This window comes from Thunnus maccoyii, chromosome 12, assembly GCF_910596095.1.
Source record: "Thunnus maccoyii chromosome 12, fThuMac1.1, whole genome shotgun sequence".
NCBI classification, from domain to species: domain Eukaryota; kingdom Metazoa; phylum Chordata; class Actinopteri; order Scombriformes; family Scombridae; genus Thunnus; species Thunnus maccoyii.
In genome coordinates, this window is record NC_056544.1 from 9423905 (window position 1) to 9445473 (window position 21569).

At 40.4% G+C, this 21569-nt stretch overlaps 3 protein-coding genes across 6 annotated transcripts; 1 reads left to right on the forward strand and 2 right to left on the reverse strand.

The window, feature by feature from the left end:
- Positions 1–1079: 1079 nt before the first annotated feature.
- On the reverse strand, positions 1080–6535 carry uck2b (uridine-cytidine kinase 2b). The gene is made up of 7 exons (XM_042429959.1): positions 6391–6535; positions 3607–3766; positions 2887–2983; positions 2557–2699; positions 2158–2255; positions 1725–1773; positions 1080–1580 (listed from the first exon to the last, which is right to left on the reverse strand). The coding sequence occupies exons 1-7, from the start codon at positions 6493–6495 to the stop codon at positions 1444–1446; spliced, it is 789 nt and encodes a 262-aa protein (XP_042285893.1). The 5' UTR covers positions 6496–6535; the 3' UTR covers positions 1080–1443.
- Positions 6536–6718: 183 nt separating this feature from the next.
- Positions 6719–17500, forward strand: aldh9a1b (aldehyde dehydrogenase 9 family, member A1b). The gene is made up of 12 exons (XM_042429953.1): positions 6719–7071; positions 7274–7492; positions 11679–11824; positions 12056–12185; positions 12356–12490; positions 14401–14597; positions 14846–14986; positions 15211–15399; positions 15487–15574; positions 15738–15879; positions 16159–16271; positions 16623–17500. Exons 2-12 carry the CDS (start codon positions 7312–7314, stop codon positions 16715–16717), a joined length of 1557 nt encoding a protein of 518 aa, XP_042285887.1. The 5' UTR covers positions 6719–7071; positions 7274–7311; the 3' UTR covers positions 16718–17500.
- On the reverse strand, positions 17209–20343 carry zte38 (zebrafish testis-expressed 38). 4 transcript variants are annotated; one of them, XM_042429956.1, is made up of 12 exons: positions 20001–20342; positions 19642–19786; positions 19249–19312; positions 18995–19031; positions 18872–18892; positions 18747–18773; positions 18562–18629; positions 18319–18467; positions 18005–18237; positions 17839–17887; positions 17712–17752; positions 17209–17574 (listed from the first exon to the last, which is right to left on the reverse strand). In XM_042429956.1, the coding sequence occupies exons 1-12, from the start codon at positions 20049–20051 to the stop codon at positions 17530–17532; spliced, it is 930 nt and encodes a 309-aa protein (XP_042285890.1). In that variant the 5' UTR covers positions 20052–20342; the 3' UTR covers positions 17209–17529. The 4 variants fall into 4 exon arrangements, with proteins under 4 accessions (XP_042285890.1, XP_042285888.1, XP_042285889.1 ...); XM_042429954.1 differs by having other exon boundaries at positions 17694–17752; XM_042429955.1 differs by lacking the exon at positions 17839–17887 and having other exon boundaries at positions 20001–20343.
- Between the last annotated feature and the right edge of the window lie 1226 nt (positions 20344–21569).

Consider the following 21569-nt stretch of genomic DNA (forward strand, 5'->3'; position numbering starts at 1 on the left):
ATCCACGCAGGAAACACTCACACATACATGTACATTTTATTTCATACATCTCATCATGGCATATCATTAACGTGACGTGTAGGCCATAAATAAGCACGCGCCTCAGACAAGGACACTCGGCTGCATCAGTTTATTGATCACTAAGCAATTGACGACGTCAATCATGTTACAAATCATCAAACAACCTCAAACCAATTCAACAGTCATACGGTACAAATCTCATCGTACAAATCATTCATTCAATTGCACTATACACAGCACATGGAATACAAAATTGAATCAAGTTTTATTTTTTATTGTAACCTCATGTCAGAATGGAAACTGGTTTCTAGTGTGGATACTTACTGTACATACGTTAACCTGAGGCAACTTTGCGGAGGCATTGTGGTGGGTCTTTGTAGTTAATGGCCTTAAACCTAGGGTAACAGATATTGCTGTGGCATTGAACACCTTAATCATACTTTTTATTGTCAACCTGAGTACACATGTAATATGTTAACCTTGTTCATCAGCTTTGCCTTCCCTGTGAATGCAAGCAGAGCCATTTAAACTGGGTAAGATTATGAGTAAATTATATATACAAATTTCAATACCCTCATCATGGAAAATTTCTTATATAAATTAGCTTTGATTGGGACAATCAACAGAAGCCAAGAGGCCATTAATTAAAAGGGGACAAGCATCCCAAAAATGTAACAATACCCACAACACCAGACTGACTTAATACAGCAGTTGGTTGAACCTTCCAGCCTTTGGCTTCATCGGTCTGCATTATTCTGCACGTGACAATCAGTACTGAAAAATCATGTAGTGTGTCTCCGCTGCTGCAGACATTTACACAGAATCAATGTGGTGTAGTAAACAGTGTAACACAATGAGGGAACTTAAAACACTGAAAAAAAAGGGGGGGGAAGGAAACACTCCCAAGATTGTCAGTACAAATACAGAGTGCAACCCTGGTTTGCTCAACTTGTCTTCTAATCCACATCCTTCCCGTTTGGAACCCACCCAAACATTTATTAGACGCCCCGGCCATTAGGGGTTCAAGTTTTATCAGACATAAAAAATAAAAAATAAAAAAAGGTTTCCCCTCTTTTATTCATCATCAGCGTGAACTTCCATGAAGCAGCAGGGGATACATAAAAAACAAAATGCAATCTGGGAGGAAAATGCATGGGGTCAATTTTTAACCCATGGTCTCATCACAAGAATAACAAGAGCTTCTTTCTTTAAACCTTCCTGACAAAAATCTAGTTCAACAATTACCATGAAGATAACTAAATAACATGAGTAGTCATAATAAAAGGCATTTCAATTCTTTTTGCATCTTCTTCTGTCATTTTTTTTTTTCTCCCTCTTAAATACAGTGATGCCAACAGGCATTATTTACAGCGCTTCCCCCCCCACACCCCTCTCCGCTCTGTGAAGAGAGGTGCGATGAGGTCAATGAGGTCGGCTGCTGGACTCGGATGTCCGCCGCTGCCGTGGAGTGCTGTGGCCGTTCATGCAGCCGTTGTGGCGCTTGCTTAGTCCGCCGTTCAGAATGTCTTGGATGTGCTGTACTATCAAGTTGATGGCGACTGCGGAAATCAAGAGAGGAAGAGAAGAGGGAAAGACTCAACGGAGCAGCTTCACAAGACACCCCCCCTCCGAGAGAAACGTTTCCCAGCCTGATAAACACAAATGCATTGTCTGCTGTTCTGGATGATAAAATCTGGTCTTACCAAGGTTATCTGCTCCTCGTGGAATAATCACATCTGCGTACTTCTTTGTCTGGTTGAAATTAAGATAAGATCATGGCTCAGGTTACGGGAAAGACAACATTTTTCTCATGAACAGATCAAAATGGAGTCAGACTGATGTTGGATTTATGGCCAATAGTTGAGAGTATAAAAGGCAATCTGGTTTTTTTCAAGGATCATGACCAAGATGTGAACACTTTACAGTTTATGTGTAACGGTAACATTGTTTAATTATCTGTCACATCTCTTTGGCCTTTCTGTACTGCAATTTTGCTACATACCAGCTGACATTCACATACCAGTACATCTGTGATAAGCTACAATGTGTTTGTTGTCAATGCCAACTATCGCAGTGTATCGGTCAGGTTTTACTGCACAGCTACAGCTGCTGTGTTAAGTTAGGAGAGTCACATACTGGTAAACAGAACTCCTCAAAGGCCGGTTTCACAAAAGTGATGTACTGTGCCAGCACTTGCTCCAGCTCTCTTCCACGCTCACTGATGTCTCTTAGAACTGAAACAGAGAAAACACACAAAAACAGAAACATGAATAATTATTTAACAAAACATATTTAAAAAAAAAGAAAAAAAAAGGAAACTATGTGTCTATCCAGGTCATTCCAAATGAACAACTACACTGCAAATAAATTAGTAATGTATGAATATTACTTTTCTACTTCAAAGTTTTCACAGCCAGCATTCAGTGGTGACTTATACTGGTGCCGAATTTGATGAATTGTGGCTTTGTAATCGATGACTTGTTAAAAATGTTAAATTAGTACGCTGAAGTTTCAACTGCAAACACCAACACACACCTCGACGTGAGAGCCGTGTGTCTGGGTCTGTGTCGACAAACAGCTTCATCTGGAATAGATCTCTGATCTCCTGCGAGTAGAACATCAGGATGCCCTCAAACAGGACCACATCAGCCGGATACACCGTAACAAACTCGTCTTTCCTGAAACACATTCAGACGAGGTTGTGTGCTGATTTTAATTGCAGTTACACAATCAGGGATATTCGGACCGTGAACCTGTTTAACATGACTATGTATGTAATTATAGATAAAGTATCTATTTTGCAGAGCATATAATGATGGGTGCGGGTCAAACAGCATCAGTGAGAGGCGACAGAGTGGCGCTCACCTGGAATGACTGACAAAGTCATAAACTGGGATCTGGACTGTCTTCCCCTGCAGGATCTGTCTGAGTGTTTGCATTATCAGTTCATTGTCAAAGGCATCTGAGGAAAAGAAAAGGAAAAACGCTCAGTTGTGTTCTTCATGGGATGTCGTATCGCTTGATTAACAGCAGTTACACCAGCTTGGTGTGGGCACGTGGGGACCCGCGCTCCACGTTTGGTAACCCTGTGAATCCCTTTCGTGTAACAGGTGTTGGGTTCAGTCTCTGAGCCACAGAGCAGCTGCCTCTGACTAAGGCCTGCTGACTCTGGGGATTTAAAATCAGCTGAGAAAGGAAGCAGGAGCAAGAGGGGGTAAAGAGACTCCAAAAATGGAGTCTATGCTTGTGAAACCCGTTAGGAAAATGATCTGCGTGGCAGAAAAGGGTGCAGCTGAACAAAAGCCAAGTTTTAAATGTTATCTTTATACTTCCAGTTGTTTGAGTTACTGTCACCTGATAAGCATTTTATAATCTGTATAGTGCATAGTAACTGCATCAGTTTACATAACATTTTGTGGAGAATTTTAAAACCCACACCCCATCAGTGAAACTCTACTTGCAAATCAGTTATCTGGTTTAAAAAAAAAAAAAAAAAAAAGGGCACTTGCAAACTACTTTCCTTGAGGTCAGTGTAATGCTTTTGTAAGAAAGCTGAAAGACAATAACTATCCAGTGTTTTCATACCTGGATGATCAAAGTTGAACTGGCCCTTAAGAGCCTTGGCCTTCTGGTCTGGAGTCAGCACCTTGTAGAAGCTGTCCTGGCTGAGGATCGCCACCTGCCTCTGGTGGTGGTCGATCTTGTTCTGCCCCAGCAGCTCCATGATCTTCTCGCACACCGACGACTGCGGACACAATGACGAATCGAAAAACTGATGACCACGAGAGACCGTGACAAGGTATGAACAGCCTATACACACACAGCAATAAAAGAAAAATGCTAAAGTGTCCTGACATGGTGCAAAATCTGCAGCAACACCAGTCCTTTTCACTACCACTAACCCAGATATTAGCGAGTGAAAGCACTGCAGTTATATCTTGTTTCAATTCAGTCTACAAAGAACAGAAATAACCCTTTCATACTGATAAAAACAGTCAGATTTTACCCGGAAATAAGGGTGAGCAGGTGATTTCCCACACTGTATGAGGTCACTCACCCCCCCATTCATATATAAACTGCCCTGTGCCCCATCATTTTTGTCCTCACTGACCCCCCCTCCCCAACTAAATGAATCTCATGACGGATGCTGACAGGGCATTCTCCGGTTGCCCGAGGCCATGTCGCCTTTGTGCTCATGAAATTGAGCTACAATGAACTTGGACAACCCCCTTATGCAGGAGCTGGGAGGATGTATCAATACACTCAAATGCAACACTTTAAACCAAGAGGGCCTGGCTTTTACAGTGACCTTGAATGCAATCTCTAGTTTAATCCATTAAATATTTTCAATGCTTAAAATATAAGCTTTCTTAAGTCTTTTGACAAAAAACTAATCCATAAATAGTCAGATAATCAGATTTGTTTTGGTTCATCATAACACAAAACAAATATTTGCTGTTTCCGTTTCAAAAGCACCAAGAGCCGTCACTTTTTCTGTATATCAGTGTAAAATAATTGCTTTGGGTTTTTGACAATTTTAATTATTATTTGGTGCTCTGGCTACTTGATGGGCATAAGTAATTTGTGTATTAGTTTGACAATATAACTTACTCATAACAACTGGTGGGTTAATGGATGATGCAATTTCAGCTGGATCTCTTCATATTTCTTTTATTTATTACTGACAGATGAAACTTTTATGTATTTACCAATAAAAGAAAATCCATCTTTAGTCAATTTGCATCAGCAGTGAGGCCTGATTAAAACACAAAACAATCTACTGCCTTGCTGAGCTAAGCTGGGAGCTGCTTTCAGACAAGGAGGCTAAAATTACATCATCAAATTCATGAAAAGCGGGTGATCTCACACGCCGGAAAGCGGTCACTAACTTCTCAATAAATAAAATAGTCCAGCCTGGTGTCAAAATAGCACAGACAACTCCTTGTGAGGGGCTTTCAGGAACCAAAACACTGGCTCAGAGCCAAAGTAGTGAGGATCGTGTCTAGATGGTTACCCTTGATTTGCGAAACTATCGCGAGATTTATATGTGTTATTTCTTCGTTGTGCGTATTGTTCGAAATAATTATGTTTTATGATGTGACAACGCTGTGGTTAAGTTTTTGGCACAAAAAACAAGTGGTTGGGGTTAACAAAAGATCATGATTTGGGTTAACATTATCACTCTCGCGAGCTCTTTCGCAAATCTAGGGTTACCACCTAGGCACGATCCTGGATGTGGGACAAAGTTGGGAGGAGGGGCAAACATACGTGGGGGGGGGATCTTTGACCTCATTTAATTTAGTGATGATGAACCTATGCTACAAGTGAAACCGGGGGGGGGGGGGGGTCGGAAAATAAACGCTTTAATATTTAGAGCCTATTGCCTTAAGCTGAGGAATGTCTCCGGTATACACAAGGTGGTGTTTTTGGCACCACTCGCAAGTCGCAAAATAACACCCGAATCACAACAAAGACATCTAGTGACGTCTTCGGAAATGTCCACGTCTCTGAATCACTTCCCTGGCCCCAGAGGAAGCAAACTGCCAGCGTGCTGCCGTCAGCTTAGCACTGCCCACGTAAGTTACGGTAAAAAGGCCAATCTAGGACGCTGCATATGTAACTAGTGAGTTGATAAAATAAGGTCGCTTTTCTGTTACATCGTGACTCTAAAATAAAAATCTCGGCGAGTACCCTACCTTGGTCAAAACCTGAAATGTTTTAACGTTATATGTTAAGTTATCTCTACATTGAACAAAGGGACGTGATGACAAAAGAAAAAAAAATCTTCTGATCCGTTATTTTCCCGCTGGCGCTACTTTGTCATTCATTACACCAACATGTTATTTATTCCAGGCCAAGCAAACTAAACAAAAACGTCTGACGTTACAACGGTGCGTATTTATCGTGCTAAATATAACGCTTCCCTCTAGATATATCTATTATTCTAGACAGGAAGGAAATGTGGCAGGCACTGTTTACAAACACAGTTTAGCCAGCTCAGAAGCTAGCTAATACTAGCTATTGTCTTGAGCAGCCGGCTGTGCTAGCGTGTGATGGAATTTAGCCGAGGGGGGGCTAACTAAGCTAAAGGCAGTTGGTCCTGTTAATGACCACACTAAACTGAAAATACAATTAAAAATACTCGGACTACAGTACAACAGATGCTGGACAAACGTGGAGTTAATTGGTGCTATAAGAGCGCCGAGTGGTTAAACAGAATGATACAGCTGTCAATCAAGCCCAAAACGTTGCGTCGCTGAAGCCACGCGGTCAACCAGCACCTGGCTGGACAATCGGCCGTGATTTTCTCAAAAACTCGTCACATGACAATTCGCGAAAACCGTTAAATTAACAAGCTAGAGTGCCAACCTTGCCGCTGGCGGTGCCTCCGGAGACACCGATGAGAAAAGGCTGCCGAATAATGTCGGTGTTCTCGCCCCGGTCCCTTAGATGTGTCTCGGTGTCCCCGGCCATACTTGCAATGTGCGGACTGAATGGTTGTGCTGGCGTATCATTTGGGGTATTTTTTTTCGCACCCGCATTCTGTGAAGGCCCGCCCCTACTCAGCCTCTGATTGGCTCTGACTCTGATATTCTTACCTTAAACCAACCATCACACTCCTCATGCCTAAACTTAACCAACCTAACCAACGAAGGCAACGAGTACTAGCCAATCAGAAGCAGAGGAGGGCGGGTCTTAGCAGAATGCGGGTGGGGGAAAAAATTAGGCTGAGCATTGGGACAGAGCTCCTCCCACAACACGACAGTTAATTTTATTTACACATTAATTTAAACTACATGCATTTTCATTTAGGTTAATTTAGATACACGTAGAACTTACATTTAAAGACAACTTTAGTTTGAAAATGTTGTATTGAGTAGTCTCTTTTATGATTGACAATGTAAATATCCAATCGTCTGTTACGCTTTGATTGCCCCGCCTGCCGGTTGAGTCTCAGCATAATGTAGGTTAACGTTCACTAAACATCGTGTTTACAGTTGTTTAGGTTCATTATCTTCAACATCACATTGAGTGTCAAGACATCTGAAGGTAAAGTGTATTCCCAAGACATACACAATAGTGTAACACCGCAAAATGAATGACAATAATCAACTAGCGTGTAACAGTAGTGTAAGTTACACTTGCTGTAGTTAGTGAGTGAGTGAAACTACTTTGACGTCTATAAAGAGTTTTGCTCCTGTGAAGTGACAGTGGTGCATGGCGTTAATCTGCAAAATACGTGCTTTTACAGTTATTGACTAAATTTGGAGCAGCACAGCCAAGTTGAGTATGCTCCAGAGGCTCGCTGTGCTCCTGCGGCGGCCCGCTGCCGCTCCCCTCGCATCGGCGGCGGTACGATGCGTCTCCTCGGGCTCAATGCACATCACGGCCCCGCTGAACTTCTGGGCTGGAGAGAGAAGGACGAGCAAAGAAAAAGGCAACAAGGAAAATGTATACGAACCTGCAACAGGTAATCCACACAAACTGTCTATCGTTTGACATTATTGACACAGTTCCTTTATTGGACTTTGGTCATTGCTTTGTGTCTGTCTGGTGATCAGTGGCCTAGGAATACTATATCTTTCTGAATATTTACTAGGTGTTTTTCTGCATACAGTGTTTCAATATTTGACATTTAGTTATGGAAGTGAAGTGTGCACACAGTTTTTGCACAGTCCCCTTCACATTCGGACCCGTATACGAGGAATGCCCCTGAAATTCAGCGGTAAATTCAGTCAGCTCCCACGTGAATCATCAGTTTTTCAGTTGAAATGAATGAGAAACTGTACAGACTCATGAATGAAAGCCTTAAAGGGGATGTATCATTCACATTTCCATGTCTATATTTCTATTCTGGGGTTCTACTGGAATATCTTTGCATGATACAGTTAAAAGAAAATTCTATTTATCTTTCTAGTTGTCTCTTGCAGATGCATTTATCATGAATTCAGAAAACCCAAGTTGCTCCACCCTTGTAGTTTTAGATCACAGTTTAATAGGTCACCAACAGGTCAGTGAAAACGTTAAAATAAAAAAATCAGAATCTCTATAAATTAGAGTTAATACCTTTCTACTCACATTAAAAGCATTTTGTGTATGCTATAAAATAGATGTTGACCTTTGGCACACTGTAGACAGCATCTGTGTTAGCTTAGCAGTTTGCCATCAATAAATACTTCAAGGTATTTATAGCTGGAGACAAACTCAACCTTTTTTCATTGATTTACATCCATTCTTGTACCATTTTACTCTTCTTTTATTCAGTTTAATTCAGTTTTTATTTATATAGCGCCAAATCACAACAGAAGTTATCTCATGGCACTTTTCACATAGAGCAGGTGTAGACCGTACATCCCACAGCTATATTCTGTGTATTCTGGCAAACAGTGCAGGTGATTCCAGGCTTTTCTTTGATTTCTGTGTTTGATGTGTTTTTGTAACTACGAAACAAAAACTCTACCCACCTTCAGTCTTTTCAATGCTAATTTACACACTTAAAAATAGTTTTGTTGTTGTGTAGCTGACATGTAACATGGATTTAACAAAGACATCTCCTCTGCAAACCAAATGAAGTTGAATCTACTTCACTACGTTTCAGAGGAATATATTGTACTTTTGTACATTACATACACTTCCAGCTATTATTTATTACTTTTTAAGTTAATATTTAACATATTTTTCCATTTGTTTTGTGAGTGTTTGAAACAAGATGATACATCTCAAGGGGCTCATCCTGATATAAAAAAATTCTATGTGAAATCAGTGGCTCTGAACCTTTTTGTCTCAGAGCGCTCCTTCTGGAGACTCTCTTCTCTCTCTGCCTGCCTGTCAGCCAGTTGTTTTCGAAGTTGTTCCTTTAGAGTCTCATAGGTCAGCTTGCTCTGTTTTAGAGCTGACTCTGTCTCATTCAGCAGGGCCAAGGTGTCAATGTAAGCGATAGTGCATGCTCTTCTTTTTCCATTGGCCCTGCTGATCTCTTTGTCTTTGACCCTGAGGAGCTCTTCAAGCCGGCTGACTTTTCAACCTGCTGGACTCTCCCTCAACAGAGGCTCTCTTCCTCTCTGTTTCCTCTCTCTGAGCGTGGAGGCACTGTTCAAGAGATATGATCTGCTCATCTCTCTTTTTGATTGATCCTGCTGCCTGCTCAAGTACTTCACGCAGCTTCCTCCACCAGAGAGCATTGGCAGAGTCATATTTGTCTTCCTGAGCAGAGAGCTGGCAGTGAAGAGACCAGATCTCTTCTTCTCTGTGTCTGATCTTCTCTCTTTCCTTCTGGAGGTCGCTCTTTAACTTTCTGTTTTCTTCTTCGGTGACAGAGAGCTTCCTCTGGATGGTCCTCCTTTCATCCAGAAGCTGCCCCCTCTCACTTCTCTGAGACTCCCTCTCTTTCAGGACCATGATCTTAGCAGCAGTTTTTATATCACTGATGGCTGTTTTTCCTTACAGGAAAACAGTCATCTGTTATTACTGAGAGGAAATAAATTTTATACTAGAACCATTCGATAAATCCTTTATTTATTGTTTATGTATTCATATTAATCTGAGGTATTTATCCAGGCAGACATTTACAGGTATCTATATTATCATCTGACTGACTGTGTGAGATGAGTTTAATTAAGGCAACATTGTAAATTTGTATGAATTGTAATCTCATCTGTGCTGATGAAAAGTGTATTTTTCTAAGCTTTAGACACAATATGAAGCCATTAAAACATGCATAGTCTTGTGTAGCAGTGCAGTGGTGTGTCCTGGTTTGAACATCTTACCCTGCTGACCCTGCTTTCTCCTCTTGCCATGGTGTCTGATGAGCTTGAAAATGATGATCTAACACGTGAGATGGGCGTAAGATTTTGTTGAGTATCTGACAGATGGTTTTCTCTGTAACAAATGTTTGTCTGTTCAACTAGTGAAGAGGGTGTGATGTCTGTTTTTGACTTCTGAGAAACTCACTCAAGACACTTTACATTCTAGAATAGATTTGTCATCAACACTGACATCATAACAGGAAGACAAACATTCTTCTGTAAACTGACATCATGCAGCTAAAAGAGCAGAATCAGTTTGAATGATCACACAGATGTTTGACAGAATAAAAGAAATGATTGGAGCTCAGAGAAACCACACAGACAGTGTTGAGTTCCTGCAGTTCCTGGACACGGCTTCATGTACACACATCACACCATACTGAACTTTCCTTCATTGTTTTCACTAATAATATTATAATCTTAACCATCACATCCAGATTGATAAAAGTGAAAATGTTTCTTATAACAACAATGATTTTCATTCTGTTTTAATATGAATTATTCTGAGGTCACACACACCTTGCACTCAGCATTCATGTATCCAGAGAAAGTGTGTGTTTGTAATAGTAGTGCAGTGCTCATTCAAAACATGCCTGTGCGAAACGGGCTGATTGCTTATTATTTCTCGAGAACCACATATACATGTATCAATTGACAAATGTATCAATTAAAATGATAAGGATTTGATAAATGAAATGGTTTTAATCCAGACAGAAACTTCACCTATGAGACTAAATTGAGGTTGAACCATAGAAGCAGTTTACAGCCTTCCATTGGTTGATAATGCTGCCAATCAAACGTGACTGCGCTCCTATTGGTTAGTTTTACTGCCTCAGCCTCTGTTTTTTTCTCCTGTGTATGCTCATTCTTTTCTCTCGGGCAGTTTAACTGAGTGGGGCATGTGCCTTTGTCCCGCTCAGCTAGTCAGCACCCAGAAGCCCCACTCCACTGTGATGTGACGGTGTATATATCAAACAACCCCTGCTGCACAGAGCGGAGCAGTTTGCCAATCTTGTTTATTCCAAGTTTATTAATATTGAACATGTCGAGTGACCAAATTGCACCAAATTTGAGACTGCATTCCCTTGTGTCCCTAGCAATGCACCCACCAAGTGTGCAGTAGATCGGATGAATGGTTCTCGAGATGTGCGAAGGACATACAGACAGACAGATTCCTTGCTTTATATAGAGACATGGTCACCCCTGTGCACCTCCCTGCACAGAACCAAGACCCTATCCCACCTATTACCAAACACATTTTAGAGTTTCAGACACATCACATCTTTGTAGCTTGGCTCCTAGACATCTCCATCTCAGCTAGCACATACAATACCCTGACATACGCTGATTGGGCAGGTGCCATCCTCCTCAAACATACTCGTATTTGTATTTAGTTACATTTTCCTTATTGTGTTGCTTTTTATGTATTTTTTGTACTTAGTTTATCTTTATTCTTCTATTATTGTTGTTTTTCTAAGTGCACTATAAACAAAATGTATTATAATTTTTTCATTACCAGTATAGAGATATGAAAGGACCATTAAGTCAGAAGGATGCTTCTTTAATTTCAAGGCAGTCACTGCCCCATTCAGTGGATGATTTTATCTTATCATTAATACCATCATTAGAAATGAAACCTCCGCACTGAATGTAGTGTGTTACAGCATGCAGCCTACAGGCCTACGCTCAATTTCCTTCTATATTGAGGGATGACTCATATTGAATCTTTACTAACTAAATGAATAAGCAAAGTGAGATGGCCCTGCCAAATAGAAATCATGTAACCTGTTCTGTTTTCATATTTCACCTGTGTACTTTGCTGTTTTTACCATCATATGCTTCATTTTACAGGCCGTGTCTTGTGCCATTTGGAGTCATGCGGTGCTGCCGAGGTCGACCAGGCTGTGAAGGCTGCCATGTCAGCCTTTGGTCATTGGAGTAAGATGTCTGGGATGGAGAGAGCAAGGGTCATGATAGAAGCTGCTCATATCATTGCGGTATTTTTTTTTGTTTTTGTTTATTTATGTTGATATTTTACTCCTGAGATTGGCTGAATTGGCACAAATGATCTCTAGGTTGGAATCATCATACACAGTATACTACACATACATATCAGGGACTTTTTCCCTGATGCTGAGTTGCATCCTGTTTTCACACAATTGTTTTAAACATCCAGTGTTGCAATCTTACACCACAAACACCAACATCATTCTGGTTTTCATGCACAGAAAAGGAGAGAGGAGATTGCTGAAATGGAGGTGGTCAATAATGGAAAGTGCATCACAGAGGCCCGTCTGGATGTGGACTCTGCCAGACTGTGTATAGAGTACTATGCAGGGATGGCCAGCACATTGGCAGGTTGGTACACTACAACATGTGAGTCAACAAGTTTTCACAAAGGAGGCAGAAAGAAAAAAGGATTGATAAGGGGATAGCTGCCATGTCACTTGAATGATGTGATTTATTCTTTTCACTGTTAAAAGTAAATCTTAAAAATGTTACCTTTGCTTTTGGTTTTATCTGTCAAGGCCAGCATGTTCAGTTGCCTGGAGGATCCTTTGCCTACACACGCAGGGAGCCTTTGGGAGTTTGCGTCGGCATCGGTGCCTGGAATTATCCTTTCCAGATAGCTGCCTGGAAATCAGCTCCAGCCCTGGCCTGTGGTATGAGATTCTTCTAAAACATTTAACCAAACTGCTCAGTAATTTAATCTTAGTAACAGATTGGATTTATGAAATGCTTGGCTACCCGTAAAAGATTTTCAAAGCTATCAGCTGTCAAGACATCATTATTACTTTTTATTTAAAAGTTAACTTTACACCTGAATTGTGTCTGATGTTTAGCCGGGTATGTCAAACACCCCTTAAAAGATTTCAGTGGAATTTAGTGGAATGTTAGTCCATGAGCCAAGGAAAACTTATTGTTTTTCAGCTTGAATGTCACCACCTGCCTCCATTTATGAAGTACTTTCTATATTGGTTCACACATCCTGTACAGTAAAGTGTAGAAACCAAAAAAATCCCTGGTTCAAGACAAATCCACCTGTAGACACCAATTTCAATTTCAAAACTAGTTCACTTCCAAAACTCCCACTTTAAATTTCATCCAGTTCCTCCCCAAATTTTGCTTATGACATATTGGATGAGCTTGTTTTTTTCATTCGCTATACTGTTTTTCCTGTAATTGGTTGGGAAATTCTTCATTGTGGCCCATTAGGCATAAACTGCCGTAACACCTCAACATATTGTTGGCTGGACTGGTCACAGACCAGCCCTATAACCACAGTTGTCCATGAGTGAGTGACTAACTGAGCGATGAAGTAACACCATTGGGCGGGCGGCTAAGTGTTGGAATTTCCCCATTGGCTGTTCTTCCAAAATGAATCAACATTAGGTGAAGTGGAGGACAGCAGTGCAACACAGAGTGACTGTGTTTCCTGCTCTGAGCTCTGACACTCTCAGCTGTGGTGTTAAATGCAGTGAGGTCGGCTAAACTCCTGTTGAAACAGACCTGTACCAGTCTCTCTACCGTCTCCTCCTCTACTGCCCAGTGTGATCTACTCTCCAGCTGGGAGTGCTGTCAGCAGCCGGCAGGAGTGATGCTCCGCAGTGCATTTGGATTTTATAATTGAACTGATACCAGGACACTAGTTTTTTATTTCTCTGAAGTTTTCACATCACAAATGATGACCAACAGCATTAAAACACAAGTCTTGCAGGTAAAACGTGACTCATGTAACTGTTATATCTGTTCAGTGTGGGGGAGCTGCTGTGTAGGTGCGCTTGATTTGACTGTAACTGTGGTAACCAGGCGGAGATAAGCCTCCTGAATTTGCACCCAAAATGATGTCAAAACTTTCATTTCCAGTTTCTACCACAGCCTCCATGATCATTGAGCAGGAAAGAGGCAGAAAAAAGGTGCATAGAGGCATGAGGGAGAGCACACAGTTAAAGCACCACAAACAACAATCACTGACAAAACACTCAATGCAGAGTGAAAATCAAAGACATCTGCAGAGTGAAACAGATGAAAGAGCAGGGGGAGTTAACAGATAACTAGAGTAGTTATAATTAAAATTAAAATAAGTTCTCTTTCAAATCAAACACCCCAAGATATGAGTGGACAGCTTAACCACGTCATGTGTAAACAACAAATATTACCGGGACCAAAACTTGCAAATGAACATTTAATATCAAATAATTCACATTATAGACACTATCACTGACTATCCCTGTAACAAACTGGCCACAGTTTCACATACCGACTATACACGGTTCAGCCATATACTAGGTTTTGACGTAGTCTTGTTGAACTGCAACCAAATTTAGATTTTGCAATCCTGCAAAATGTAATTACATTTCACCTATAGATGGCACTACAGGAACATGGTACATTTAAGTGGCCATATGCCAATGTCCATGAGTCAGAATCTTGACATTTTGCACAATTCGTCCTTGTAAAGAGCCCTAATATTCCCCAGCAGGATTTAGGTATTTCCGTCAGTCACTCTCAAAGGGTACAAATCTTCCTTACTTGCATATTACTTATTTTTCTCTTGTGTCACCTGTAACAGGCAACTCCATGGTGTTCAAACCCTCACCGGTGACGCCTGTGACAGCAGTCATGTTGGCAGAGATCTATGCTGAGGCCGGAGCTCCAGAAGGGCTGTTCAACGTGGTGCAGGGCGGCCAGGAGACTGGCAGCTTACTCTGCCACCACTCTGATGTCGCTAAGGTGTCTTTCACTGGCAGTGTCCCCACAGGCAAGAAGGTCAGTGTTAATATATACATTACAACTTTAAATTCTACACACCCTGTCCACTTTTAAGGTTTTTATTAGTATGAGACATAAAAAAAACCTGATTGGGGATTGTAACAGTAAAGACTTAGGATTTGTATCATTTAAAGATGTTGATGATGGTACCACATGAGGTCTGTTAAAGTCTGTCTTTTCATTCGTAACCTGGGATGTGACCAGAATAACCAATGGATATTCTTACATATAACTTTGACCCACAGATTATGGAGATGGCATCCAAAGGGGTGAAGCCTGTGACTTTGGAGCTTGGGGGAAAATCTCCTCTGCTCATCTTTCAGGACAGTGATCTGGAGAACGCTGTGAGGGGAGCTCTCATGGCCAATTTCCTTTCTCAAGGCCAGGTAGCATGTCCTGCTTTGCATGTTTTGTATTTTCATATGCTGTTACATTGTAGCGTCTTCATGCACCAAGTCACTTTTCACTTTGTGACTCAAAGGACGTTCATTGACTCAATATGCAACAACTTGTGAAAATGAAAAATAAATAAAGCCAGCTTGTTTTCGATCCTCACATGGAACCGTATTAAATTGGTGATTTTAATCTGTGCTTGTTAAATGCATCACAGGTCTGTAGCAACGGTACGAGGGTCTTTGTTCAGAGGGATATTCTGCCTGAATTTGTGGACGAGGTGGTGAAGAGGACCCAGGCGATTGAGATTGGAGACCCACTGTTAGAGAGCACCAGAATGGGAGCGCTGGTCAACCGGCCACATCTAGACAAAGTCCTAGCCTTTGTGGATCAGGCAAAGAAGGAGGTATGAATGATCAGAGTAATTAATTTTGCTAGAATGACAATAAGCTTGTGTGCAGCAACTTTAAAATTTAGACTTTTCTGTTTCTAGGGAGCTACAGTGTTGTGCGGAGGTGAAGCTTTTGTCCCGTCAGACCTCAAACTCAGAGGTGGATACTACATGACTCCATGTGTTTTAGGTAAGTCTTCAATACATTTTCCTTGAAGAAAATATACAACATCTTAACTTTTTGTTAAGATGTTGCACATTATTTTTACATCTTGTCCAATTCCAGATGCAACACCACAAAGTGTCACACTGTTGTATCCACATTCTCATCCTTTCCGTTTACCCTCTCGTAGCTAACTGCACAGACGAGATGACCTGCGTGAAGGAGGAGATCTTCGGTCCCGTCATGTCCGTGTTGTCCTTTGAAACAGAAGCGGAGGTGCTGCAGAGAGCCAATGATACCACCATGGGACTAGCTGCAGGGATTTTCACCAGGTAGGTTTGTTCTGAGAAGACTAGGGCAACTTTACCATGAGAAACACGAGGAGACTTTCTGGAATAATCTAGATTAGCAACCACAGAAACGACCTGAAGTTGACGCAAAGTTTAATATATGAAACATTCAAATTAATCGGTTAGTAAAGCAACAGGCACGAGGCCAGCAGCACCACACAGCGCCATCATTCTGACTATCGCAGTATTACTCTCAGTATGTCTGTAATTTATTGCACTAGATGAATGATTTTCTTTTGATGTCAACCTTTGTCTCTGTAGGGATGTGAGGCGAGCTCATCGTGTGGTTGAACACCTCAAAGCTGGTTCCTGTTTCATCAACAACTACAACATCACCCCTGTGGAGGTGCCGTTTGGAGGCTTCAAAATGTCAGGTACAGTCTGATCATTTGCAGGAAACCCTGGGGCCAAATGTAACTGATAGTACTTCTATTAAAATCATTTTTAATTTGTTTAAAGCACTAGAGGGTTTTTTACATCATCAGGACAGACTGTAGGGCAGTATCTCCTCGTAATTCTGTAATCTATTCTACTGATGAAATTGTCCTGGCAACAAACTTTATCAATTTTGTTTCCAAACAAGGTTAGAATAAGTAAGTTATTTGAATGACCAAGTAAAATTGCAAGTGTGTATCACAAACCACTGATCTGAGCGGACTACCTTGTTTAAAATAGTCAGTAGAAGCAAGTGGAAGAATAAGCAAACTTCTAATCTTAACATTTAGGCATAGGGCGTGAGAACGGCCAGGTGACCATTGAGTACTACTCCCAGCTGAAGACGGTGTTTGTGGAGATGGGAGATGTGGACAGCCTGTTCTAGGAAACAAAGATCTAGAGGAAGATGGAGCTGTTACACTAACCAGAGGCTGAAACAGATGATCTGGACCAGGACAACTATTGCATCACTCAGGGAACGTCCATCAAACGTTTGTGATCAGAGTGATCAGAAGTACTGGTGAGTCTTGATCAAAGGAGTTGAAGGAGTCCGTCTTCAAAATGAGCCATGATGTATTTCTGTACTTGGTGAATTTGAGGTAAATGGATATTTTGGAAACTAAGCAGAACAGTGAACATGTAATATTTGAACCTGGAGACGTTTGAATTAATAACATTGTCACCTGAGCCAAATGGTTCAAATTAAAGAAAGTTTTTTGGTATTTTTGAACCTTGATTGATTTCAGCTGCTGCAGCGTAGATATGAGTCGCATATTGTACATGATTTGCACTATATGCCTTATTGCTTAATGTTTTCTTTATTACATGTGCAGAAAAATACATTTTTTACAGTGTTGTACAAAAAAATCAAATATGTTTACAAGTTAAGCTTTATTTCTTGAACAATACACATCAATGTATTTTTATAAACAAACAATACTAAATAATGAAGCACTTTTGAACCAATTTAATTAATCTAGATTGTACACTTACTGTACGCTTTTCATATAATGTTTAAATTAGAACTGTAGCAATAACATCCTGCCTTGTGGGTAGCGAGTTATTTAGATAAGGAAATTGTCTAACACACTTGCTGCTCTAATAAATTGTAACATAACATTAAACAATGTTTAATAATGCAATAAAGTGAAGCTATAGTTTACATTGCTGACGGAGCAACTTTGTGTTTTGTTGTGACTAAATTCTTCTCTTCCTTGCCTGTTTTTTGGCAGTTGCCTTTCTCTAAGACAGACAAAAAAATGTTATTAGATAATCACGTGTCCAGTTTGCATAACACCCTATTACAACTCATGAGAATCTCTAATATCCTGTGATTTTTAAAAAAAAAAAAATTTATGTACCCTTAAGTACAACTGTACCTTTGCCAAAGGTCTGGTGGGTTTCTTGAACTGTGCAGACTCTGCTTAAAGGAAAGTCAACAATCATAAATACACATCATGATACATTTTACAGTTTTGTAGCAGCAGTAGCAGCACATTAACTTACCGTCCTCAGAAGGTAGATCATCTTCATCATATACTCTCTTGCAAGGATGCTGTAACCAGGTGTTTACAGACAATCATAGTGTAACCTCTATTACATTAAAGAACCGAGAAGAAGAAAGATGGAATGTTGTGCTAACTACTTAAAATAATCCGACCTCTGGACCCACCTTGACCATTTCTCTCTCTGGAGGACTTCTGTGAGAAACCTGCTTGGTCTCCCTCAAGTGGTTCCCTTCCTGAAGCTTATTCAGACGGCCTTGCTCGGCCGACACGCGCACTCGCAGGGTGTGGAAGGCAGTGTGGACCTCACCCACCTTGAAGTTAACAGCCGTGCCCTCAAACCACAGGCTGTCACATTCCCCTTCTTTGAAGCCTGGTGGTTCGTAGTCAGCAGGGGTGACTTTGAAAAGAGAGCAGGGGATGTTTTCAATATATTTAACCCCAAAAAATTAAACTGCATGCTTATGGTAGTGTGTCTTACCGTCATCGTAATAGTAGAGCTTCATGGTGAGGTAGACGTTGTTGGGAAGGACGTCCAAGTTCTGCATAAGCAAGAAGAGTTTCCTGATGAGCAGCACAGAGGCCCTCTTGGTGTCCTCCAGCGTGACCTGCATCTCCACACCATCGTTCCTGTGGTTTCATGGAGGTGATATCACCATCAATTCAGTCGCCTGTGGAGGCTTTAACTATATGATGAATGCAAATATAAAACGTCCTTACAAACCTGAGTACATCCATCTCTGGCCCCTTCTCAGTGTATTTGAATTTGAACTGGTAGGACTCAATAATGCACTGCAAAAAGAGAAAAAGTATCCAAAATGTTTCTTAATGTTGATCAGACCACACACTGGAATTATTATTTGACATAATATGGCAATGTGTGTTTTAATATTTAAAGAGAGAACTTACATTAGGCTCTTCTGGATTGGTGTACACCTAGATTGCAATAACATATGCAGTCACAGGCAACTTTTTTGCTGTGTGTAAGCAATGTGTTAACTATAAATGTTGCTGTGCTGACTTGATTTACTCACCCCAATGAACACAATCTGGAGCTGTTAAGAGGACATCAAATAATAGTAAAAGTAGAAACAGCACTGATTACAAACCAGATTCAATACTATAAATTCAAAGTAATCAAAAATGCGCCAACTTACATATTGCTTCTGTAATGCGTCAAAGCAGCCCATCATCCTGGACAAAACGAGGTTGAGCAGGATGAAATCAAGGTAGGAAATTACCTTCAGTGGCTAAAAGTTGATATTACTTCAGATTTTCCATTTTTAAAATGAGTCTGGTCTGGTTTCTGGGGTTGAGCCAGCTGCTGTGGCACGCAAACTAAAGTATTATGTGTATGTCATCATATCCTGACGGCTGTATATTCAGTTTCAAGCAGGAATATTACAATTACCATTTCACTATTTTGCTGGCACCTGGGGTGTTGCAGTCCTCACGCAAAACTTTGATGCACAAATCTGGTGAAATGGAAAACAAATGACAATAAAAACAGGATTTATAGATAACAATGTTTTTCCTTAGTCTTCAAGGAAGTATGAGACTTTTCAAGGAGTTTATTGAGTGTTATGACGTTTTCCAAACGTGTAATTGCCATGAAAAGGGAAACAGCTGAAAGTCACTGCCTATTGTAATTAATGTTATGTTATTCCTGTGATGAGGCCTTTATGTGAAGTTCACCGCTTTCTCTAAACTTATAGGCTGCCGTAATTTTCCCTGCTTGACTAAAATTCCCATGATAGCCCAAAAATGTAATGTACATGACTATTTGTGGTAAATTGTTTTTCACCTTCCAGATATCTGGATCGGTAGGCATCCTCCGGGAAAATCCCTCTGAGGTAGGTGATGGAGGAGACGGCCACAGCCATCATCCTCTTGACGAAGACCAGGGACTCTTGCTCGGTTTTTAGGTCGCTCATAAACAACCCTGTCCACTTAAAAGTTTAAAACAAATAAAGAAAGACGTTGTTTAAGAGGAAAAACAACTTAGTTTAGCTCAGTTTGACTTGTACGTCGAAGGCCACATGATGGCGCAGTTGACTTTAAGTGTATCTAAGAGCAGACGTGGAAAAAATGAGGCTCAACAGTGACTCTACTGTAAATCAATCTGCTAAACATATAATTATAAGTTTCTGGTGTTTTTCAAACCTCAGCAGTTGCCTCCTTGTTCTTCCTGATGCACATCTTCCTAGCCGCCATTTTCTCCTTTTCTGTTCAAGGAGCTAACGGTTTGATTTAATCCAGCTAATAACGTGAATACACACGAACATTCAACCTGAGCTAATACCAGCAAGCACTCTAATAATACTGATAGCACGTTTACTGCTAAAATATACTAGACATATGTTGGTCAATGTGGTCTAACAAGTCTGTTTCAAGTCAAAACAGGTTCAGCTAAAGTAAGTGAAACACGGAAGTAACTAATTATAAGTGAGGGTCCAGAGACAGCTAGCTAGATGTAATGTCAGCCTTTCCCGCCAAAATGTGCCCTCACTGGGACAGTAAGTACAGTAACATTACACAATGAAGACACCATCACACTTTATTATCAGAGCATTTGTCCAATTTAACTTGTATGACATTAGTGAACGGAGAGATGTAAGGACAGTAAGTAGTAGGCCTTTACATAAAGTAAGCATTGAGCTAAATGATACAATTTTACTTTTCATCTCACAATAACATCTATTTTTTCACCCAATCAACAAAAATGTGGCTTTCCACATTCAGCATCATGAACAGGCTTCTATTTTTCTTATATTTTCTAGTTACAGTCTATTTATATTACTTATGATCCCTTTCACTTTTGTGTTAGTTGTATAATTAAGGTGCGGGTGTTTATTACAGTGAAATACAATAACAAGAATGGCCACTAGCGACATACTCAACAAGAGGTACTTATCAGTTGGCAGCAAAAATACACTGGTGTAATTAATAACATTGATGATGACTGTAGTGAGCCAGCATGTACAATACAGGGTCCTGACACTGAAGCAACTAAACAGAACCAAGTCATGATTAAAATTAACTATACCCTTGGTTTTAATCCTATGAAAAGTGAAGATGTCTGCTGTGAGGTTTTATGTCTATTGAAAGAATAAATTAAAGGCCCTGTCAACTCACGCGGATGTTTTTCAGTTTAGCTAATTAAGACCTCATGCAGTTAAATGCTGCATGGAGCTACACAGAAGTCATGTAACTACATAATATTTAAAAATGACCAAACTAAGTGGTCATTCTGTCCGGGTACAACAAAACTAAATGGAAAGTGAGGGAGACATCAATAAATCTAGTCTCTAGACACCCCGATAATCATGAGAAGTCTAATGAGCCAAATTAATTAAAAACACCTGTGTAGGTGACAGAAGATTTGGCAGACTAGCTTGTAGTAACTAAATAGGGAAATCATCTTTAGCTTGAACTTTATACAATACTTATGGTCTTGTACGTGGGTGTGATTCAGCACTGTGAAAAAGCCTCCAACTCTTTTTAGATACTTGACATTTTAGTTTATCCTCCCCCACTATTTTTTGACTATGTGCAGTAATTGTTCACTAACATTTGTGAGAAATATAAAGAAATGATAGCATTCCCTTCTAATGCTTTGTAATTGTAAAGTAATTGAGGTTTTATGTGAACACAAACAACCCAATGGGTACCTCACTTCATTGATCCAACACCATAAAAACAATATGTACACCCCAAAATCTCACCTGGGAT